General features: G+C 40.4%; 1 protein-coding gene across 7 annotated transcripts in view; it reads right to left on the bottom strand.

The window, feature by feature from the left end:
* CALD1 (caldesmon 1) overlaps positions 1-25,825 on the bottom strand; it is a 207,362-nt gene that overhangs the window by 75,724 nt on the left and 105,813 nt on the right. The window contains exon 1 of one of the 7 annotated variants that reach the window (XM_056123922.1): positions 3,003-3,244. The exons of the other annotated variants lie outside the window; for them this stretch is intronic. Coding sequence (XP_055979897.1) covers positions 3,003-3,055 — 53 coding nt within the window. The 5' untranslated portion in view covers positions 3,056-3,244. Of the gene's footprint in view, positions 1-3,002; positions 3,245-25,825 lie in introns of those variants that run through there. 7 annotated transcript variants of the gene reach the window in all.

Here is a 25,825-nt window from a genome sequence, read left to right on the forward strand (position 1 = left end):
TAGACATGAGTGTTTATAAGAAGCATGAACTCTTGACAGAGGATTTGGGGTGGGGGTAGGGGAAAGAGAAAAGTAACCAAAAAATTCAACAGCAAGTGACAGAATCCCTCAAAAATCTTCTGAGGAACAAATTAACAACACCTTGAAATCTAAGGAACTGAAGAGACATTCACACCTGCCCCAGGAAAATAACATGGTTCTGCATCGGTCTTGGGGCTCAGGAATTTTAATGCAACTCATTAAAAACAAAACAAAACAGAACACTGCCAATCTGGAGGTGATGAAACAGAGAAACCATCTGATGCAAAGGCAAAGGAATTTAGAATACACTTGGTAGGGCACCTGTTTGGATATTCAATCTCAGACTTCCCCAAAAGCAAAAAGCACCAACTGTGTGTGTCCTGATGACTCAACGTATAAATTTCAAGGAGAGAAGTTTGATTTATTAATCAAAGGAATCAGAAAGTGTAGCTTCCGAGCCTTGGCCTAATCCTGGAAGATTCAAAGATTCATACTTATCTCTACGCTCAGACAATTACCCTCCTGGCCAGGTTGAGAGACTCCTTTGGAAGACCATGAGCAGAGGATGGATACAGATTATTAGCCTAGAGGGAAACAGGAGGCCCCTGGAGTAATGAAGCATTTGATCAGAGCCTTGAGAGACAGGATGGAATAGAGACCAAGATCCAGCAAAACTCCTCAGCTCTGCTCTGCACCCCAATTCTGCTCACTCCACCCACTCTTCCCAAACTTCCTTGGAATCCTGTATTTCCACAGAACCATAGACGAAGGCATTAAGTTAGATCAGCAGCGACTGAACTAGTCCGCGGAGACCTGATTTCAAGAGAAATTGGTGGAGTTGGTCAGCGGGACGGGTAGAAAGTGGACGAGATACGGGGTGGGAGTGAGCCGTGAGAGAGGGAGGGCACAGCGCAGTCAGGGTGCAGATCCCGAACCTTCTATATAACCACAGCCTTTCTTTTCACTGTATCACTGTCATCCCGTTGTTCTTGGATTTACTCGAGTGGGCGCCAGTAACATCTCTATTCCTCCCAGCCCTGAGATTTTAGCAGCCTCTCCTTACTCGTCTTTCCCAATGTTTGGAGGCTCTTTGAGGTTCAGGGAATGAGACCTGTTAGGTCTTAAATCATTACTGTTTTTGGCATACCAAATACACCACCGGGAGCTTGCCAGGCTCTGCCCATGATACTCTCAGTACTTACCGGGCCCTCATATATATATAATATATGTATATTATATATATAATCACTGTCCTCCCATTGTTCAGCGATTTGCTCGAGGGGGCCCAGTAACATCTCCATTTTGAGACTTGTTGTTACTGTCTTTGGCATATTGAATACGTCAAGGGGAACTTGCCAGGCTTTGTCGTGCTGGCAAGATACTCTCGGTAGCTTGCCGGGCTCTCCGAGAGGGGCGGAGGAATCAAACCCGGCTTGGCCGGGACGGCTGCAGGCAAGGCAAACGCTCTACCGCTGTGCTATCACTCCAGCCCTGTGTGTGTGTGTGTGTGTGTGTGTATATATATATATATATATATATATATATATATATATATTTGACCTTCTGAAGAATTTTATTACATAAAGGAAATATATATTTCTTTTATGTAATAAAATTCTTCAGAAGGTCAAATATATTTAAGAATAAAACACAAGAAAACACGCGCCAGGGCTGGAGTGATAGGACTGCAGGGAGGGCATTTGCCTTGTAAGCAGCAGACCCGTGTTCAATCCCCAGCATCCCATATGGTCCCCTGAGCACCACGAGGAGTAATTCCTGAGTGTAGAGCCAGGAATAATCCCTGAACATCGCTGGGTATGACCCAAAAAGCAATAAATAAATAAATTAAATAAAACACACACTCTACTAGTTTGATAACCGCTGGATGACACAGACAACCTCTAAGATCCTTTGGAGCAGTCCTCACACTTCAGTGCTCACACCTAATGAAACGGTGAGCAAAGAGCTCTGTTCACAGGGTATGCACGGGGTTTGCTTTCTGGACCCAGTTGAGCCCCTCTGTTTATTTGATTCACTATTGTAACAAATGCTGGGACAACTGGAACAACAACTGCCATGCTGACTCAGTGCCCAAACTCTCCAAAATGGGAAAGATTTACGAAAAGACCATTCTGTGTACTTACTTTCACATAATACCTTTCCCTTGGACCAGGTGGGTTTTTTTTTTCTTTTTTTCCCCCCAACCTCACAAACGCCTGGATGGAACGGACCCTGGCCTGTGTGTGCGGAGAGTTTGCTGCACATTAGCTGGCCTGGGTAAGCTGAGTTACCCTCAGCTTCTTTTTCCTCCTCACAGAGAATGAAAGGATTGCAGCAAACAATCTCAGCGCACCCCACCCCCCCACCCACCCAGCATCTACATTCCAGGATTTTAAGATCCCCAACCTGGGAACTCGTTATCTGAACAATTCCCTGATCAATACCATGTGCCCAGTGCTATTCTCTTCCAGTCAGATGTCAGTATTTTCTGGGCTGCGGGCTGTTGACTTTAAGGATTGGGCAATGTGTGCTTTCGCCAAAATCTGGGAGTCCTGCTAAGGGATCACTCCGAGCAGAGGGCTCAGGTCTAAATTAACAGCAGATCTTGAGAAACAAGATGCTTTGGGGAATCAGTCTTTGGAAGAGAGAATGCTGGTGTGTCGATGCAAAAACAAAACAAAACAAAAAAAACCAAAAAAAAAAAAACCCAACAACCAAAAAACCGACAGATGGTCTTCAAACCACCAGAAACTTGGGAAACCAGAAACACCAATCAGAACAATCAGAAGTTTAGATGGGTAAATTTCAGAGAGGTCTGCAATGTACATATCCCTCGCCTTCTTTTGCTGTGGATTGTACCTCCCATGACCACAATCTTTAAAAAGAATTTTTTTTTTAACATTTGCTTTGTTTAAAAAAAAACGTGGGGGGTGGAGGAAGAAAGAAAGAAAAGAGAGTGGAGAGGCTAAGTGAGCACTCACTGGGAGAGAGCCGCCAGGCTGCGTCTTCCCTTGGATCCGGATCCCGAGAGCATGTCCGCAGCTGGAGGGGTCCGTGAGCAGCTGCAAACGCTGAGAACCTTCGGGGCGGTCAGGACGTGGGCCGGGCCCGCGGAGGTGCCATGTTATCTCTGGCTGAAATTCAGTGTGCGGGATGCTCTCGTGTTCTCCCTTTGTGTTAACACTTTGGTCTGTCCCGGTGACGAAAGTCTGGGCTTGTCCTAGGCCAAATCTACTCCTCCCCACCCTTTCCCTCGGCATAGGATCATCAGAGAGCTGATTGTTATTTTTTACTGTAATCTCTCTAATAGAGGCCCATCCTATTTAGACAGGGGAGGGGGTGGGAAAGGCACAGACTGGATATTTTTCAGAACGTGATGGCTGGGGAGTAGGGACTGGGAATTCCCAATGCACACCCCACTCCCACCCCCATCATTTTCGAAGTTACGGCTTTATAGGGTTGAACACAAATAATTATTCTGAAGGAAAGAACTCGGCCCAAAGGTGCTGTGTGCGCAGGCTTTTGGAGAACAGCTGATCACGGTATTGCACAAATAACCAGTTCTAAAGAGATCAATGGAAGCCACCGCTGCCAAGGAGAAGTTCATCTGGGTGCAGTTCTCAGGCTCTCATTCTGGGTTCTGTTCTCAATTAGCATTGGTGTAGGTGGCTTCCAAAGCAAACAGTTTCCACTGAGAAATCCAATCTGTGAAATGCCTCTTAGCCCTCTATCCAGGGAAAGATGCAGGACATAGAAAACACAAACCAAAGACAAAGGGAAAACTTGGAACATTCCTCCCATCGGGGATATACTAGAACAATCAGGGAGTTCAGCGCCCGCACCCCTCAGGAAAGCGAGGGCGATTGTCCACCTTGGAACATGTTACAACTGAGGGCCCGGTCTGCACCATGGTACTCAGTGGTGACCTCATCAGCCAAACCTGGCCAGGGAGCCAGGGAGCAGCCTGGTCAGTCACATCTTGGAAAGCAACCAAATTCCAGCCCCCGAAGAGAGGGTGGTGTTGATTCTCTCTGGAGATGACACTCCATCTCAACTCACATTGTGAATGTGCTTCTTCTTCTCTAACAAGCTAAGGACAGTTTGGTGTTGGGGCAGTGAGCGACTAATGAAACTGGCTAAGAGAAAAACTCAAAAGTCAAAAAGGTGAAGTGGATTTCTTGGGTCAAAAGCAGGAGCTGAGTTCATTTTTACATACTAAGAACTTCTTCATAAAAGACACACATATGCAAAAAAAAGACACACATATGTGCGCGCGCACACACACACACACACCCACACCCTAAATCTTGAGCTTTCTAGCTTCTTGTCACAAACAGGGACACAGAAGCACAGAGCATTTTGATCATTTGTTCAGTAGCATACCACAGAAATGTAACAGGTACTCTTTTACTTTTACTTGAGGATGTTTAATTACGTTAGGTGAAATGTTCTTCACTCAACTAAATAGAAAATGTGGGCTGTTTAAATACTTAGCGAAGTCTTTTATCAAAGTGATAGTTCATGAGTAAATGTAGTTTCATGAACTGGAAAATGAACTATCTCATATACATATGATATATGTATCATAATGAAGATACATATTAAAGTATCCCTTTGATTATATAGTCATAATCACTTTAATGATGCTTTGGTCAGTGATGATATATATATATATGTATATATATACACATATATACAATGGTAACCCCAGTAAGCCATGGTATAGAATTTGAGGTTTGTGTAACTGGACTCTGCACAACAATATAATCACCCAAGTATGCATTTCTTCAAATAAATCCTTCTTTTTAAGTGATTCATAATGATACATATTATCACTCAATATATTGGTTATTTAAAGTACATGAGACATGCACTCTAATAGAGCTTTGTCTGCCTTTATTCATTGGCTTTAATAACATGCAGGTAGTCCTCCTTATTCAAAATAAGAACTTCCTGTTTGGTATGATATAGAACACTATTACCATTAATTTACATGAACCCAGTTTGAGCTTTTCCACCCCCAAAAGAACCTACCGAATCATACCACAGAGAAGCATTCTACTTTCATGGAGGATTCACTGTAATAGGGGGATTCCTGTAGTCAGACTTGGCTTGGGTTTATTACTCTGGAGCTGAGATAGAAGCCTGGATAGGGGAGTTTTGCTAATCCCCTTTGTACCAAATTGGATCCATTATTTTTTGCCCCCATTCCCAGAATTCAATCGTATGACATGGCAGGCCAAACAATGTTTCCCCTACAGGCATCCAGGACTGAATCCCCAGAATCTGAGGACAGACTATCTCACAGGCAAAAGTGACTTTGTAGATATGACTCAGCTAAGATAAACAGTCTCCTGGCTTATCCAGGTAAGCACAATCTAATCACAGAGATCTTCAAAGTAAGTCCGAGAACCCTCTCCTACTGCGGTCAGAGGGAGATAGGACGGTAGAAAAATGACCAAAGAGAGGCAAAGCTGCTGGTCCTGACAAGGGGGGAGGGGGCCCTGAGCCCAGGAATGTGGCAGCTTCTAGAAGTTGGAAAAACAAGGAAGTGGATTTTCTCTTAGAACTCTGAAGTCAAGAAAGAAAAGGAACCCTGTCCACACTTTGATTTTAGCTGTACATTAGACTTTAACTTCTAGAAGTGTGCTTAAGAAGCCTGTGGTTATTTGTAAGAGCAGCAAAAGAAAATGAACCCATTAATTTACAAGACTCCCAGCTTTTGGGAATCCATTCCATTTCCTGATTTTCTCCTCATCCCCCGACCTTCCACCTCAATCTAATTCTGAGGTGGCAACTACAGTTTGGGCATTTTGGGAATGAGCTCATAAAATGAAGTTGTCTGGAAAAAATTCTTTAGTCTCTCTCTCTCTCTCTCCCCATTTTCTCTTCCCCTCCTCTCCCTTTTCCCCCTTCCCTCTCTCTCTTCTATCTCTTCCCCCTTTCCCTTTTCTCTCTTCTCTCTCTTTTCTCCTCTCCCTCCTGTCTCCTCTCTTCCTTTCATTTCTTCCTTCTCTATTTTTTCCCTCTGTCCTCTCTTCTCCTCCTATCTCTCCTCCCTCCTTTTCTGTCATTTCCTTCCTCCCCCCCCTCTCTTTATCTCTCTCCCTTTCCTGTTGGGGAACAAGAATTTAGTAATCTTCCACTAAAATGCTGACATTTATGTATTAAAAGTATGCTAGTGCCTGATTGTATGAAAGATATCCAAGTTAGGGAAAGTAATATCTTGACTAATCTTTGCGGACCCCTACTTATTAAAAGGGCGCATTTTCTAAGGGAGGACCAAATAAAGGGTGTTTGGAGGATCCTCCCAGGAGGGGAGATACATGTTGAAAGTAGACTGTGGACTGAACATGATTGCCACTCAATGCCTCTTTTGCAGACCACAACACCCAAAAGGAGAGAGAGAACAAAAGGGAATGCCCTGCCACAGAGGCAGGGTGGGATGGGGGGATGGGTGTGGGAGGGATACTGGGATCCATGGTGGTAGAAAATGGGCACTGGTGGAGGGATGGGTACTTGATCATTGTATAATCGAAACCCAAGCACAAAACTTTGTAAATCTACAACTGTACCTCATGGTGTTCCACTAACAAAAAAAGAAGAAAAAAGGGCACATTCATTGGAGAAAGGGTTGTCTGTATTCAGTCAACGTTAGTAAGCCTCACAGCTGTCACACGCAGGGTAGTGACATGTCATCGGGCAAGAGAAACGTAAGTCTTGAACAGCGTTGGGTAACTGGAGAGCAAAGAGACCAGCAAAAGGTGGGGTGTATGTTTGGGAGGCGGTGGGAAAGATGAATGAGTCACAAGTGGAGAATGGGATTGGGGGAGGCTGCAGCTCCCAAGGATCTCTCTGAGGTCAGGCCACCTAGCTGGAGAATCAAGACTAGCAGAACTGGGAAGACCAAAGGTAACTTGTGAGAAGGTTCTATTCCACAGAGTCCTATAGTCACATGCATATTCACTGCGGAGGTCAGACAGAGGTTGCCCACCCGAAGTCCAGCTTCCAGATCTGGAATCTCTGAGAATGGAATTAGTGGTATCCCTTGGCATCAAAGCAAAATGATGCCAGCCTTCTTTCAGCAAGATGGCAGCTGTTACATGCACATGTATTTCAGCCCTTTCACCAGCGACGATGGAACTCTGGGTCCACCCTGGGATTACTCATCCTCCATTTCTGGATGCTTTAATGTTTCATCAAAGAGTTTCTGGGCTGAGAAGGTTTGAGGGAGGTCAGTACAATTGAAAGGAACAGCTCCCACCACAGGGTGGTCCTTTATTAATAAAATATGATGAAAAAAATAACTTGGCTGACTTGGCTGCATGGAACCAAGAGACTGGACCACATGATCGGTTCCAGACTTTATAGTCTCCATGGCTATTTAAGAATAGTTTTTACCTTGAAGCAATTCCCTAGGGAAAAGAAAGGTATGTGGGAAGTGCCTCGTGTACTGCTCAAATGCACTTCAGGCAGGCATGCATGAGAAAACACACACACACACACACACACACACACACACACACACACACACACGCCCCTTCTATAGAAACCCACTTTATGTGCAAAGAAAATTTATTCACTTGGGAGGTAACAGTTTAAGTATTTAATTAAATGAATTAAAATTTTGCTCTTTGGGCCACACCCAGTGGTACTCAGGGTTTACTCCTGACTCTATGCTCACAGATTATTCTGGTGGTACTCAGAGGACCATATAGGGTGCAGTGGGGGGTGAGAGGGGAAGCAAGGATTGAAACTGGGTTAGTTGCTACGCAAGGGATAGCACCTTAACCCCTGCACTTTTTTTCCAGCCCAACAGTTCAAGTATTTAAATTTCTTTTACTAAATCACTGTGAGATAAACAGTTAAAAAATTGTCCATAATTGGGTTTCATTCATACAATGTTCCAACACCGTCCCTTCACCAGTGCACATTTCCCACCACCAATGTCTCCAATTTCCCTCCTTCTATCCCCCAAATCCCAGTGTGCCCAATCTGCCTCTATGGCAGACACTTTACTTCTCTCTCTCTCTCTGATTTTTATAAAAGACTCTTGAAGACAGATTTTCTTTCTTCCTTTCTTTCTTTCTTGCTTGATTGCTTTTTGGGTCACACCTGGTGATGCACAGGGGTTCCTCCTGGCTCATGCACTCAGCAATCACTCCTGGCGGTGCTCAGGGGACCATATGGGATGTTGGGAATCGAACCCGGGTCAGCTGCGTGCAAGGTAAATGCCCTACCTGTTGTGCTATCACTCCAGCCCCAAAGACAGATTTTCTTAAAGAGAAATTCATGAACCCTATACTCTTATAGCTGCTCACTCAGGGGAAAGGAAGTGAAGGGACTATATATTTGCAGGCAGAACCTCTTTCCTCCTTCCATTGTCCTACTCTAGTCCTTTCACAGCTGATAGGGTCTTCCCCACTGCCCCCACCATAACACTGAAGACCATATTCACTTGGTTTATGGTTCTCTCTATTATCCTGTGATGCAGCTGCTTAAAGCCTCTTCCTAAGAAATCTCGTGAAATCTTCCTCCCTTTCCACTTTCCTTTGAAGAAATTATAGACAACGCTCTTCGCTCTGCTCTCTACCTACCTTCCAGGACCTCTTTTCCTTGCCTTCCTCTCCTTTCTGTCTTTGCTAATGTCCTTGCAGTTCCCTTTGTGTCTTCCTGGGGCAGCAAGGTGGAGGATAGAAGAGTATATGGACAATATGGACAGGCCTCACCACCCCTGCCTTTTTGCATCCAGAGTCATTTCCTGTCCTTCCCCAGAGTTCTGATAGTCTTTGTTCATACAGTCCTCTGAACTATCTCTGCCTCTTCTGTAAGTTGCCTCTTTTGTGCTGCAATAGTCTTATCTCCCTGGTAATGGAAGTCATATCATTTCATCCCTCCTCCCCACACCCACACCACCCCACTTGACAATCTGCCATAAGCTTGTGGGGATCTAAAGGGAAGAAAGATTGTGCCGAGGGGAAAAGATATGGAGGCAAAATTAAGATGCAAGATAAAAAGTGATGATACTCTGAATACAACAGAACTAAAGTACTGCACTTCAAAGGTGACAGTCAGTGACCTAAGTCCCAACGTCTAATTGCTTCTGTTCAATTTACCTTGTGACTGAATCTGAGTTCCTGTGGCTGAGCTAGAAATTCACTTATTACTACCAGGGCCACAGATATTAAGTCATCCCCTAGTCTCGTCTTTTCTAGGCTAGACACCAATGTCAATTTTCCATTTTAGTCATATCAGCCTAAAATATGACAACTCTTCAAATGGGAAACCAAACCAAACTTAATAAAGGCTTGACCAAGGTTCAATATGCCTGGATGATACCCCAGAATGATCTGCCACATTCCTGTTAACACATTTTAACACCATTTTCACATGGACAACAGCCTTATTTACAGAGACATTCATTCATTTTTTTGCAAAATTTCCTTCTCCATCCAAATTTGTTGTTTAGTTTATGTAGTTACCACATTTATCTATTAAGCCATTTTTGTTGTGAAGACTGACACAAAATTAAGGAACTTCACACTTGATAGGGGTCCATTTTTCCAACTTTCAGGTAAAGGGGAAGCATCAAAACATCAAAACATTCCTCTTCAAGAGACTCTCAGTCTAGCAAAGAGAAGACAAGAAATACATCTACACACTATGAGAACTGTCTGTGACCTGAGCTCTGTGTTCCAGCCCAGAGATTAGACTTCCCAACATTGAAATTCAGGCTGATGGTCTTTGAAAGCTCTTTTCTCTTCATTTTTTGAAATCAGATTTTGCATTTCTGTTATATCACCAACACCTCAGACAAGAAAAATACAGAGAATCCTGGCGTAACATGGGCCTTCCATAAAATATCCTGTGTAAATGACTTAATGGACCTAACTTCATAAAAAGCAACGTAACAGCTTGTACCAAGTAAAAGCTTTCCATGGGCAATGGTGGAGGGATGGGTACTCGATCATTGTATAACTGAAACCGAAGCACAAAATTTTGTAAGTCTACAACTGTACTTCATGGTGTTTCACTAAAAAAAAAAAAAAGTAAAATTTTTCCAGAAATAAATGATCAAAGGTACAAGATCTGCAGGTTGGCCTACAGAACTGAGTCTGCCAAGAGGGTTGGTGGGGTTGGTGGTGGGAGGGGGCCTTGAGACACTGGTGGTAGATAAAGTGTTGGAACATTGCACAAATGAAACTTTATTATTAACATAGTGCCTAAATTAAAATAAAAATAAGAAGAAAATAAAATGAATCTTTTTTTAAAAGGAATGTCTTTTTATTTTTCTCTAACTTCTCTGAATTCTAGTCATTCTTTAGTACTCAGTATCTGACTCTATCTCAATAAAGTCTTCCTAGGTTTTAATTTTTGTAATATACCATCTTAAAAGCTGAAATGAGCACGTTTGAGCCTACTTGTGTTTTGCATGTATTTGAGGAATGGTTAAGTTGTTATGCATGAGTCAGTCCTCCCAGCTAACTTGCTGCCCAAAATCTTTTGCAACAATTGTTGAGGTCTTCTTTCCAAAGTCTTTTGAGAATATGTTTCGGTTTTTTTTTTTTTAACTAGCAAGACTATTTTCTTTTCCTAGATAGAGAAGTTTCTATCTCCAAAGGATCTCACCTCATCGCCCCAATACTCTTGAATTTTTGGAAGATACTTTTGTAACAATAAAACAGTGTTTGGCAAAAGTTAGGTTCTTAGTTTTTGCCTATTTACAAAGTTTCAGTTTGGATCTCAGTAGACAATTAATTTATACCCTACATAATTCTAAGAAAGATGCATGTATATGAAGGATATGATTTCTGCGCATAGGAAACTGAATCTAGATCAGTTGATTCAAAGATGAAATAAAATATAATGTAGGACCTAAGTGTTTTGTACATAGATACAATTGAACTATGAAGACAGTTAGAAACTATCATCAGGATCCCAAGAATTGAATTTGAGTGTAGGGGGAAAAGATCAAATATTTAAAGAAATCATGTTAGTCATAAACCACAGAACTCTCAGTTTGTATCACTCTGTGCTAAAAGTCTAAATATTTCTATACCCATAAATTTCTTTATTGGGGTCCACTGAATGCACATGCATAGTGAATTTCCACGTTGTTTTTAAAGATGAAATAAAATCTATTTTCTAGTAATATATAAAGCCTAAAAATTTGATTTTAAAGTCAAACCTAGGTTTATTTGTTTCTGTTCCTAGAGAAATAGGACATTATATGTTTTGTATACTTTATATGTAGTGTTTATTACTCATATAGCTTATAGTTTTTAGGCCCTATTTTACAATTGACATATCCTGTGAACTAGTATATGATTATAACATCTGCCTATGATTAGATAAATACATGCAGTCTTATTTATTCATTGTTTATGTGTAGATAATTTTCCTTACTCGATAAATTATTATTAAACCTTTTGCTCACAAGCTACTTCCTGACACCTTATGCATCTATTCAACCTAGAATAGTGTTAGGAATATAGTAGATACTCAATAAACACTCATCATGTTCTCTTCGGATTACTCCTGGCTCATGCACTCAGGAATCATTCCTGGCGGTGCTCGTGGGACCATATGGGATGCTGGGAATCGAACCTGTGTCGGCCATGTTGGCTGTGTGCAAGGCAAATGCCTTACCCGCTGTACTATTGCTCCAGCCCCCAAGGAGGTCCTTTTTTATAGCTCTGCTGCCATAGCAGCTTGATTCTGAGCGTTTCAGACTTTGCAGGACTCAGTGAGATTGATATGCCAACTCAAAGGCCAATGCGCACATCAGGATGCCGATTAGTTAAGGTCAAAAGGGTGACCTTCCTCTTTGTCACCTGGAAAACTGTCAAACTCCAACCCCCTAACTCCCCAAGTCAGGAAGCTTCGTCATTACCACCAACTGCTTCGTGAGTATAAAGTCATTTGCAAAGGAGGTGAATCATCATGGGGAATATTTCACCAGGGCAAGGAGAAGCAAGAGTAAATGCCTTTCTCCCAGGAAAGAATACCTCCCACATCATGATTCAGCAGGCTCTGAGCTTCAGACTATCTCATCTGGATATTCCTAGATGCCCAGAGACAATCTTAGTCTTTGATTTGGCATTAGTATAACCTTCTCCTACTGACCCATTCTTCCTTGATACCTATTAATATTATAGATAGTTTGGATTGAATGTTTGTTAAACATTCAAACATTCAATCAAACATTCAACTGGGGCTGGAGTGATAGCACAGCAGTAGGGCGTTTGCCTTGTACGCAGCCAACATGGCCGACCCGAGTTCGATTCCTCTGCCCCTCTCAGAGAGCCCCAGCAAGCTACCGAGAGTATCTCGCCCGCACGGCAGAGCCTGGCAAGCTACCTGTGATATATTCGATATGCCAAACACAGTAATAACAAAGTCTCCAATGGAGATGTTACTGGGTTTGCTCGAGCAAATTGATGAACAACGGGAGGACAGTGACAGTTTGTTAAAATCAGATGCTGAAATTCTTTTTTCTTTTTTTTTCTTTTTGGGTCACACCCAGCAATGCTCAAGGGTTACTCCTGGCTCTACACTCAGGAATTACTCCTGACGGTGCTTAGGGCACCATATGGGATGCCAGGGCTCGAACCTGGGTCAGCCACATGCAAGGCAAATACCCTATCTGCTGTACTATTGCTCTGACCCCTGGATGCTGAAATTCTACCACTTAATGTGACGACATTAAGAAGTGGGATCTTTGGAAGGTCATGATGGTGGTGTCTTATTAATAGGTTTAGTGCCCTTATCAGAAGAGACACAAAAGAGCTGGCCTTTCCTCTCTTGCTCTGCCCTCTACCATGTGAAGACAGAAAAAGTAGACAGCTGACTGCAAACCAGAAAGTGGGCTCTCACCAAATACTGTGATCTTGGACTTCCTAACCCTCAGAACTATATTTAGAAATTAATGTTTGTTGTTTATGCCCGAGCGGGCCCAGTAACGTCTCCATTGGAGACTTTGTTGTTACTGTGTCTGGCATATCGAATACTCTCGGTAGCTTGCCGGGCTCTCCGAGAGGGGCGGAGGAATCGAACTCGGGTCGGCCATGTTGGCCGCTTGTAAGGCAAACGCCCTACCCGCTGTGCTATCGCTTTTATGCCCCAAATTCTATTACTCTTTTATAAAAGTCCAAACTGTCCAAGACAGTAGATTACAGTCAAATTGTATTTGCTTTTATCTGAGAGACCTAATGCAATTGGATACTAAGATGATAATTTTTTAGTAATGCTCTTTTGTAGAACTCGTGGATGCCTTGATAGTGGTAGCTTGAGACATGAGTTAGAAAAAGAATAGGAGAAAACTTTTCAGTCTTTTTACTATTTTACTTTGTAGTTATTGAGAAACAAAATCAAGCGATGATAAAGATACAGGCAGGAAAAACTAGTGGATCTCTTTTTGTTCATTAATTTGTAGAACAGAAGTAGGAAGAACTTTTAGCAAAAACATTTAATTTAAAATACTATTCTAATTTTCCTCATTAAAAAAGCCAAAATCCATCTGGAAACCTTTTTAAGTCTTCATGAAGACAGCAAAGAAAATAAATAGATAGTACTTATACAAAAAAGTACAGACGATCACTTGAAATGGAAAAGCCAATGATCTGAAATATGTATTCAGCTTTCTAAAATATGCTGAAAAGCAGAGATGCAATCTGAACTTCTCTTAGGTATTTTAGAATTCAGACTCTTTCTAGGATAACTCCAAATTATCTTTCCTTCAGACTCTTGGTATATTCAAGAATCAAAAATCAAATTAAAAATAAAAAGATACATAATCTTGACCTTATAGTGCCTCCATGTCTGTATTCTAAATGTTCCAGTTAGCAATTTTATTTTAATTACAAATTTTATGTCAGTAGATTGTCCAAAGGGTACACTTTTAAAATTAAGAAACACTATGCCTATGATAGAATGTCTGTTTCATCAGTCAACATTTACTGAATTAACCTAAATGCTAAATTAGTTATATATAAATACTCCTCCTTTTACTTCCATATAGTACTTTTTTTTAAGGAAATGAATGATTTATAAAAAAAAAGAAAAAGAAAAGATTCTCTACTATAAGCAAAATCACATCTTAGTTTAAAACTCTTGGGTTCTAATGTAACGTTTTAATATTCTTTTTTTTTCATTCATGACTGCCTCATTATAGGAGAGAATAATCCACTATTCAGTCTGAACTTCAGATCCCACTTGTGTGTCTAACACTCTATTTTAGAGAGTGTTGATAAATACTAGCCTGAGGTTAGTCCCACCCCTTATTCCCTTCTGCCCATCCTCCTGGGATTAACTGAATAAGTTTATTTCTCCAGGCCACAAATGTGGTCTTTCATTAGAGAAATTTTTGATTATATAGTTTGTTCACTGTTGGAACTCCTGAGGGTTTGATACAAAACATGTAATTTGTTGATCATCTGGTCTTATAATGTAGATGTTAATTGCAAATGACATGAAGGGTTTGTGTACTAAGTTAAAGAGGCTTACTAAAGGGAATTGTCTTTCACCATATTTTAATATCATTTGTCTCCATAATGTAATTAAATAAGCATAATAGTCAAAATTATATGATGCAGAAGTCCAATTAGCCCTAATAATCACAGAACACAGGGATATGTGAGAAAGGTCTTTTCATTGCCTGATAAAAAGCCCTGGTGTCAAAAAACTTAGCAGGGAAATGATGGAACCCTAAAGAAAGTATGACTGTGTCAGAACTTGGAGAATACCACAAAGGTTACTTCCATTTTGCATCATCCTCCCACTCCACAACCCCCCGTAGCTTAGTGATTTGAGTCATGTTCTGTTTGGTACGTAGATAATAATAATTGAAGTAGTTGTTCATTCAACATTACTCACTGGTCTTTGGGGAAATCAAAGTGGAGAAGATATTGTCTCTAATGTAGATTTACTTTCAGTTTGGTGGGGGAAAACCATAGGATACATACACATATAATGTACATGAGAATCATTAACATACATAAAAAATACCAGAGTCTTGTTGGCTGGGCATCTTTAGGAAGGTTTTAATCAGTGAATGACTGATGAGCTGGGTTTGAAGGTGATAAGATTTCGTAAGTTATAAGCTCAGAGGAAAAGGATAGTGATGTAGAAAAGCACAGAATTCCTCTATGCCTTGGGGAGGTCTTTGCCAACTTAAAAGTTAAGCCCAGCAAGTAACTGACCAATAAGTAAGGTTTGAATCTGATTAGGATAAACCCATCATTTAAAAATCTTTTGACTGCCCTCTCAGTCTTTTGACTCTAGAGAAAATAAAATGGCTTTGCTTCTTTTAATCAGCGATTGTGGTTCCTTTTTTTAATTGAATCACCATGAATTGCAAAGTTACAAAGATATTTATGATTGAGTTTCAGGCATACACTGTTACAACACCAACCCTTTCACCAGTGCCGACTACCCTCCACCAATTGCCTCAGTTTCCTTTCTGACCCCCAATCTGCCTCCGTGGTAGGCATCTTCTCCCTTCCTCATTGTCCTCATATTCTCTTCCCTAATTCCCCCAACCCACACCAGCTCCAGTGGTTAAGATTCTTATTGAAGAACAGTTCTTCTGCACTTTGTTTCTATGCCATTCAACATTTGATATTCCCCTACGAAGTTTCTTTATATCCCAGATACGAGAGAGATCATTGTTAGTCTATTCTTTTCCCGCTGACGGATTTCACCCAACAGGATAACTCTCCAGACCCATCCATATCGCAGCAAATTCAATTGTGGTTCTAAAACCTCTCCAGAGATGTAGGCTCTAGGGAGGGTGAAAAGGAATCTTTCACAGAGTTTTCTCTGTATCTGACGTTTGAAATCTCGAATGCCAGAGGGTTAAGCAGATTGCATAATTTAGAATGAGAATCAGAAAATTCCTTTGAAACAGAGGGTGTGACTTGAAGGGAATGTGTAACTTCATATCGAGTGAGACCAGTGGGTCTTCTTTACGTGAATTATACACTCATCTCCATGACAGATAGGGCAGGTGCAACCCTATTTAAAATTTCTAAGACATGGGACTCTATTTTGTTTCATTTTTCTCATCCACCCAGAGAATTATTAGTTCTGTTCTATGGTAACAAAATTCAGATCTTCCAACGCTTATTCAGTGCTTTTTTTTTCCTTTTACATGAATGGGACAGGAATTTTCATTTGCAGAATCTGCATTGGGCTCAGCACAAATGGAGGGAAGAATTCACAGAAGTGATACAGCTTCTGGATTTACCCTGTCATACTATATGCTTTTGGACATGTAGTAATGAAGTGCAGTAATACTGCATTTCAGTCGAGGTTGTTAAGGATAATGAGCTTCTTCCTGAAAGCAATGCCTCCCCAGGACCTCTCCCTCATGGCTCTGACAAATGACACAGTGAAATATCACACATAATCCTGTATCTATAATGCCAGGCACTTATAAATGAAAGAAGTAGATGTTTCTATCTAGATTTGGCCTCCAGTGTTACAAAAACTCTATTCTGTTCAATTCATAAACCACAGAGCATCTGTACCCATGATTCTCTTTGGTTAGCCAGGTCATTCTCTGAGCACATTGGTTTCTTTCCAAAGGAACTGTGTGTATTTGACATATATGTGTTTGACATTCATAGAGAGGAAGAGCAGAAGATTCTTAACAGAAAGTGTCAGGGAGTAAAGTTATTAGATATTAACTCCTATGCCAAAATTTTGTAGAATTTATAGTGGTTTCTTACTCATCTTCTTCATCGGGGAGAAAAAAAAATTGCAAGGGAATATTAGAGCTCTCAAATGAGTGCCTGCTTTTAAAAAAAAATGAAGATTTACACAACAGTTCTGATTAGAGAAACAGAGGATCTGTTCAAGGAAGGAGTGGGCAGAGGAATATACACGAATGCTGGTTGCCAATAATGCCTGGGGAAAGTTGCAGGGTAATTATACCTGCGGATACTTCTTGTCTTTCAACCAGCATGATAACCCATCATCTCCTGCTCGTCTGCTTTTTACTTCCTGCTCAGTTATTTTCCACATTAGTCTCTTGAGTTGCCCGGAAAATCCTGCCAAGACTGCAAGGTTTTCGATGGGAATCAAAAATGGGTTGGCTGCTGTTATTCTAAGTAGGGATCATCATAGTGCTACTTACTCCAGAAATAAAGGACTCTTTCATAACCTGGTTGTGAGGGCTGGATCTGGGAGCCATCAAGCTCTCCTTTGGAGAGCCCCTGAAGTCTGCAAAAATTCCCACCAGACATCCAGATCCAGGTTAACTTTAAGAAAAGAAGAAGTACAGGTGGAGCCATCTTCTGGAAAGAATCAGCTGAATTCCCAAAGGGCACCAGAAAATGGAAGCCACAGAATATGTCCACGGGATAGTCCTTGTCATCCGCCATGGAAAAGATGAACATCGGAAGAATTTCCTATTCTAAACAACGTGAGGTTTAAAATATACTCTCTGGAGACGATTCCGAATGTACAGGCTCTGGGTTGCTATTTATAGTGGCTGATGTGTACTTTGCAGAGATTTTTCTTCCAACAAAGGAGCTGTATGTGATGTAGGGAAGGAAAATAAACACTTCCATGTTAACTTAATCAATTGGTGCTAATCTCAAATGTAAAGCCATGTTCCACTAATCTGAGCCTTTGAAAATATTCAGGAGTCCCTGGTAACTTCCACCAGGCTAACTAAAACAGTAAAAACTTCTTTGAAAATTGCATATGTAAAAGTGATTTATAAGGAGAAAATTAAGCTTTTAAATGTAAGAAAGCATTTTAAAAGGTTTTAAAAACATTTTTAAAAGTGACGTTTACCAGTGTTTCAAAATGGAGCCCTGGAATGTAGCTTACATAATTAAGATGTTCAAAAAATTGTTAATTTATAAATAATTCAAAGCTTCTTGTTTGTTCTACGCACAAGAATAAAGGATAGACATTTTAAAAGACAGGAATTGATAAAGATTTATGGTACACTAACTTCGATTTACTATTAAACACTGTTTAGTAGGCCACAAACTAGTAAAAAGAACTGATTTTATTCACTAAGTATATACGTTTTTCTCCTTTAACCTTATTCAAAGACTAATGAGAATCCAGTTATAGCCACTGCATCATTCCAACATGTTCACGTTTCGGAGGTACTTGTAACATGCATAATGACCTCTGGGGTAGTAAATTTCAAAAATTTCCCTAGAAGACTTCAAAAACAATCGAAATAGATTTCCCTTGGCTCAGACTTTGGAATAGTCAAATAGTCTATATTCATTAATTAAAAATAATACTTATCTTCTTATTGGATTTTGGGCCATACCTGATGGTTGGTGCTTAGGGACCAGTCCCAGCTTTGTACTTTGGGGATCATGCCTGATAGTACTTATGGGAACATGTGGTGTAGGAAATCGAACCCAGATCTCCTGTATTCAAAGCCTGCTCTTCAGTCTGTTGATTCATCTCTCTGATCCCCTATAATCATTTTTGTTTGGCATTACTACCTGACCAAATGATGTTACAAATGAAAATTTCTTACCTGGCTGATTGCTGAGAAAACTAACAGAGTAAACATATTCAACACATATGACTGATTTTTTAAATTATGCTTTTATTTGATTTTAGTGAGAATTCTCATCAGCACAGCGGTAGGGCATTTGCCTTGCACGCAGCCAGCCCGGCCAAGCCGGGTTCAATTCCTCTGCCCCTCTCGGAGAGCCCGGCAATGTACCGAGAGTATCTCGCCCGCATGGCAAAGCCTGGCAAGCTCCCTGTGACATATTCAATATGCCAAACACAGTAACAACAAGTCTCATGATGGAGACGTTACTGGGCCCGCTCGAACAAATCAATGAACAACGGGAGGACCGTGACCATGACCTCATCAATTGGTAGTACCATATATTTCTCAAAACTTTGCAGATTTAGACTTCAGAAGGATTATTTTGGTATTTTTTAATATTAATTTTTATTGAATCACCATGAGATAGAGCATTACAAAGCTATTCATGATTGGGTTTCAAGTCATACAATGTTCCAATGCCCATCCCTCCATATTTTGGTCTTTTGAATTGATAAAGGAAAACTCTTGTCCTCTCTGAGGACAATGAATTCTCACTAGCACCTTCACCTGAATTTGGAGAGAATCTCAAGTATGCTCTCTCATCAGGGTTTTACCTAAATTCATTCTATCATATTTATAATCTTTCGTAAGTGAATTAATCAGGATACAAGGGATAGTAAAGGGATTAAAACACTTGCTTGACACGTGGCTGATTTTGGTTTATTCCACAACACGGCATACTGTCTCCCAAGCACTACCAGGAGTGACTTTTGAACAGAGCCACAAATAGCCACAAGCACCACTGGGTGGGCCCCATTACATAATAATAATGAAATGATTCCTGAGAACAGAGCCAGGAGTAACCCCTGAGCATAGCATTGTGTGACCACCCCAAAACAAAAACAAAAACAATGTATCTACACATGTGATCAATGTACCTGACTGAGCATAAAGAACATCTACTGCTGGTTGAGTTGGGCTGGAGTGATAGCACAGCGGGTAGGGTGTTTGCACTGCACGCGGCCGATCTGGGTTTGATTCCTCCGCCCCTCTCGGAGAGCCCGGCAAGCTACCGAGAGTATCTTGCTCACATGGCAAAGCCTGGCAAGCTCCCTGTGGCATATTCGATATGCCAATAGCCTTATTTGGTCTGTTGCCATATGACTGAAATAAGCCCCTGCCATCCTTCTCATCCAGAGCTATCTTGGCATCTTAGAAATAATGCATGGACATTTAGCCAAGATAATTAAAACATAAAAAATCCCATTGATCAACTTGCTACAGTGGAAAGTTTTTGAGATTTGGAGTTAGGAGCACTTGCGTGAACAGCCGTATTACAGGATGTTTGACATATTAGTTTCACTTTTCAGCTTGAGATTCCCCAACCATTTAATAGTCATCTAGGTCAGCTGTAGATTGAATATCTATATCCCCACAACCACCAATTAATCAACTGAAAATCTAACCAAGTAAGTTAGGTGGGTGAGCGTCTCTTACAAGGGGTTAGTTTACAACAGACCTCACTATTATTCTCCCCTTTGGGGACACTGCATGGCAAGGAGGAGATTCATTAGACACTGGATCTGTTGGCAACTGAGTTTTTACTTCCCGAACTCCTGAACTGTGAGAAATAGATTTTTGTCATCTGTAAGCCACCCAATCTATGACATCCTATTATAGCAGCTTAAACAGATCACAGTAAGGTTCTCAGATAGCTTTGACAGTATGTGATATAAGGTATATCAAGTACATCATCGTGCCTGGTATTTGACTGATGCCAAATGGTGATGGTTTCTTCTTCTAACACCAGGTGAATATTTTGGCTAGCACTTTTTTCATTTGAGAATTCTTGGCTAAGTTGAACCCTCCAGGTAAAATTTTGAATAATATTTCCCATGGCATATGAAATACAGGACACATCATGAATTAATAAGACAATTAACCCCATGGATACAAAACATGATTTTATTTTATTTTATTAATTTTTGGGGAAGAATAGTTTTTTTTTTTTTGCTTTTTGGGTCACACCCGGCGATGCACAGGGGTTACTCCTGGCTCTTCACTCAGGAATTACTCCTGGTGGTGCTTGGGGGACCATATGGGATGCTGGGAATCGAACCAGGGTCGGACACGTGCAAGGCAAATGCTCTACCTGCTGTGCTATCACTCCAGCCCCGGGGAAGAATAGTTTGATCTTTTATTGTAATTGATGTGACTCTTCCAATGTACAAAACATGATTTTAAAACCCTCATATAGCAACATGTTAGTAAGGGTAGACTTAGATGAGGTCCCAGCTTTCATTCTTTCCTAGACTCAACAGAAACACTAGCAGTGTTGCGAACAGTATAGGAAAGAAATTTTAGGGATTTCTTCCAGTAGGAATGAAGAAAACCATTGGAACTGAAATATGAGGAATAATTAAATCAGGTATGACATCTTTTCATACAAATGTCTATCAAAACACTAATGAGTTTAATTATCACATGTACTGTTTACTGAGTTGGGCTGGAGTGATAGCACAGCGGGTAGGGTGTTTGCCTTGCATGCGGCCGAGCTGGGTTCGATTCCTCCGCTCCTCTCGGAGAGCCTGGCAAACTACCGAGAGTATCTTGCCCACATGGCAAAGCCTGGAAAGTTCCCTGTGGTGTATTCGATATGCCAAAAATGATATCTCACAATTTGTTATGAGACGTTTCTAGTGCCAGATCGATGAACAATGGGAGGACAGTGCTACAGTGTTACTGCTTGTTGAGTATCTACTACTTGCCAGTCACTGTGATTTTTTTCTCCACATGAGTTAACTTTATAATGCTGCTATTTCACAATGACCATGTGAGAGAAAAATTATCCTCATGGTTTACATAAAGAGAGAGAAGCCAGATATTTAACTGGTTTGCCATGAGTCACTCACCTCATAACTGTCAAAGTCAAAACTGGAACCCTGGTCTGTGAGATTTCCTCATTCATATTTCTAGCTCCCACATCATCCTGCCTTTCTCAGGTTAATTGGTAAATTATGATTTATGGTAAGTTAGTAAATTAATCATTATGATAAATTATTGGTAAATTATGTGACATATACTGTAAAGGAAACATTACTGACATTTAAAACTGTATCAACTCACAGATCTGTCACATTTTCCTTCACTGTAAGTTATAAATGAGTATTTAAGTTATTAAGAATCTAGATTTTTTAAATTTTTTCAGTAGATATCTCCTATGGTAGTTCCTGGACTCTAGATATTATACTAGTCACAAAAAAGGGGATTATTTTATAACCAGAGGAATAATTAGGGCAGTGAAAATTTAAGTATGCCATGATAGTAAACACATCATAGTGTTTATAACATGACCATTTATAAATTTATGGGAACAATAAATAATATCCATTTAGGATAAGTGAGAGAGAGAACAAGACAAGGAAGATGTAAATATAAATATAAATTGTTCATGTAAGTGAATGTAATGAATAATCAAAGATCCCTGATCATAAACAATATCAAATAGATAAACTAAAACTTACAAAAATATTTTTAAGTCACTTCAAATTTCTTGAGAAAATGTTTAACTTAAATGTAAAAACTTAGATGAAAAGTATCCTACATTTTTTCCTCTCTCTCTTTGAAGTAAACAATTTTTTGGAGAAAACTAAGGGGAAATATTTTTAAAAGCAAGTTTAGCTACTCTGATCATTTAAACAATTTCAAAGGATTGTTTTATTTAACATCCTAATGTAAAACAAGTTTCTGACTACAGAGTAACAAAAAAATTATACTTGGAAAGACTTTGATTTCAAATTTCAGTGGGTACAATGCTAAGCATTGTGACTAAAAGTGTATTTTTCTTTTTTTTAAAGTGTGTACGTGTCATATAACCATTGATTGGGCACATTATTAAATCATGTAAAAGAATGCCAGCGATACCATTCTGGGAGGGGGCTACTTAAGACTCAGTGAATTTGAAAAAATTGTTTGCTTTTCTAGTGTAGTAAAAATATTTACTTGCAAATATCTAATCATCAGGATTATTTCAGAGGCTCATAAAAATGTATGAACAATGACATCAGCAAGAGTGTTTTTATTCCCTATATTTATGCGTCTCTCCGAGCCCCTGAATCTGATAACACAACTCTACAGCAGGGGCCTTTTCTCTGATCAGGGCGGAACTCATGGTGGGTGTGAGCAGCACAAGTTGGGAACGAAAGGAACAAGTTCACATCCTGAAAATGAGTGAGTCGCTTGGAACATAAAGTCCAGCTTCAAGAAAAGTATGTCATAGGGAATGTCTGCTGGGGATAAATCGCTGCACGTCTCTTAGAAGATACACTGAAAGGGATTTTGGTGGAATGTAGAAGATTTATATCAGCTCAAATTGATATTAATTCTAGCTGTGACCAAGCAATCCTTCCTTGGAGGCTAGAGCTATAGTACAGTGGGTGGGGCATTTACCTTGCATGCGGCCGACCCCGGTTGGATCCCCAGCATGCCCTGTGGTCCTCCGAGCACTGCCAGGAGTAATTCCTGAGTGCAGAGCCTGGAGGAACCCCTGAGCATTGCTGGGTGTAACCCAGAAAGCCAAAAAAAAAAGAGAGAGAAAATAAAAATCCTTCCTCAGATCTTGTTCCCCTCCAGTCACTAACACATTTCTGCTCTTTATCTTGTGTCCTCTGAGAAAGTCTTTGTATTTTTAATTTGTGTTCATTTACATAGGTATGAAATAGATCTTCAATTCTTTACGGGTTCCAGAGAATCAAATTAGATAGCACTGTAGCACTGTCATCCAGTTGTTTATTGATTTGCTCGAGCGGGCACCAGTAACGTCTCAATTGTGAGACTTGTTGTTACTGTTTTTGGCATATTGAATACGCTACGGCTAGCTTGTCAGGCTCTACTGTGCGGGCGGGATACTCTTAGTAGCTTGCCGGGCTCTCTGAGAGGGATGGAAAAATTGAACCCGGGTCAGCCACATGCAAGGCAAAGGCCCTACCCACTGTGTTATCGCTCCAGCCCTTCCTAACCCTAACCCTCTGTCGCTGTCACTGTCACTGTCCTCTCGTTGTTCATCGATTTGCTCAAACGGGCCCAGTAACATCACCATTGTGAGACTTGTTACTGTGTTTGGCATATCGAATACATCAGGGGTAGCTTGCCAGGTTTTTCCATGTAGGCGAGATATTCTCGGTAGCTTGCCGAGTTCTCTGAGAGGGGTGGAGGAATCGAATCCGGGTCAGCCACGAGCAAGGCAAACACCCTACCATTGTGCTATCGCTCCAGCCCACCCTAACCCTTATTAGTAAAAATTAGATAATAGCAATAATTGCCATGATTATTGAGTGACGTTCAATAGTTAGAAAATCAATAAATTACAATTATCTAGTGCACATGAATTAGAGTGTAAATGCACAATAATGTGCACGAGATAATTAGTGTTCATGGTTTCATGTGTTATCTCCTCATCTCCATACGAGACCCCTACAAAGTGGTTATTTGTTTGCCTTGCATTTTACTAATGAGGAAATAGAAAACTAGAAATATAGAATGAGTTGTAAGATAACATAGCAAGAGATGGGAGATAGTACAGTGGTTAGGGTGCACGCCTGGCAAGCACCCACTAAGGTTCAATTCCTGGCACTGTGTGATTCACTATCACTGATGGTTGCAGTCCTGGAGATTCCTGAGTACCACTGGGTATGGCCACAGAGTACCCAGCACTGTTTGGTCAAGACATCACTGATGGGACCCACTGCTTGGGTAGCTTAAAAGGGAAGACCCAGGGTTTGACTGCACAGTTGCTCAACACTAGAGCCCACACCCTTCACTGTTAAGCTCCTCCCCCTCCCACAGCTATTCCTTTTAGATAAGCTTGGAAAAATACAGCAGGGGTTAAGGCATTTATCTTGCATGTGACTGGCCCTGATCTGATCCCGGCACTGCATGTGGTCCTTGGAGCATAGCCAGAAGTGATCTCTGAGCACAGAGCCAGCAGTAGCCCCTGAGCACTGCCAGTGTTGTCCCAAAAACCCAGGAGGAAAAAATCAGACTGAAAGCATTAGACAGAAAGAAAGAAAAAAAGAAAGGAAGGAAGGAAGAAAGAAAGAGAAAGGAAAGTTAAATGACCACTAATTACTTTGAGATAAACCACCTCCTCACACAGATGAGGAAGCCAAGGTCAAAAGCTAAAGGAAGAGGGTCTTGTATGTCTTTTATTTTCACATAAAAACCACAATTGTGGAGAACCCTTAATTTCTAGTTCTGGCCATCTGTTTCCTGTGCACACCCTGAACTTTCCCATCAAGTTGGCTGGATCATAAAGCCTGACCTTTGCTGTTCCTTTAAAGGGTCTTACACAATTCTTAAAGGGTTTACATGAACTTTCTAGATTCCCAAATAACAGAACCAGAATGTTCACTCTGAAACATAAAAAGGTAAGCTTAATACGAAATACAAGTACTCAAACATTCCTTCAATAGAAAAGAAAGAAGGAAAGAAAGAAAGAAGGAAAGAGAAAGAATGAAAGAGAAAGAATAAAAAAATTAAAGAAAAAAGAAAGTAAGAAAGAAAAAGAATAAAAGAGAATGAAAGAAAAAAGAAAGGAAGAAAGAAATGGAAGAAAAGACAAGGAAGAGAGGGGAGAAAGAGAAAATAGAAAGGAAGAAAGAAGGTGAAAAGGAAATATGAAAAAGAAAGAAATATGGGAAAAATAAACAACAAATAAGAGAAAGAATTAGATGAAAAACAATGTCCATCCCCTCCCCCAAATTGATACTGACAGAAATGTAAATAAAATAGGATCAGGATAAACTTGTCTTTATTTATCAAAGGTTCCTAAGTAAATTTCACCTAATGCATTTATTTTAAGAATCAAGAAGACTTTATTCTTTAATACACACACACACACAACACATACACACACAAAACAAAAAAGCTTGAAGGAATGGAACAAGTAGCTATGTGGAATGTTTTAAGGAAAATATTCAGTGTGAGATATACACAGCAATTTGAACAGTCCATACAGGTCTCTCCTCTCCCATTTATTTCCTGGCTCTATATACATATGGAAAAGAAAACAATGGAAGATTCTGAGTCAGACTGATACCCAATTTTCACGCCATTTTTTGTTAGTCTCTGGCCTAACTCTCTTAGGCTTTTGAGCCCAAACAAGATCTGGTCTGTTTTCTGATCCTGCTACAATGAGTTTTTTTTTTAACATTGTTTTTTTCTAGCATATCATGAAGGAATTAAGGTAGAAATCACACTTATTTAGAT

The sequence above is a fragment of the Sorex fumeus genome, unplaced genomic scaffold (genome assembly GCF_029834395.1).
Source record: "Sorex fumeus unplaced genomic scaffold, SorFum_2.1 ptg000048l, whole genome shotgun sequence".
In the NCBI taxonomy this organism is placed as follows: Eukaryota; Metazoa; Chordata; class Mammalia; order Eulipotyphla; family Soricidae; genus Sorex; species Sorex fumeus.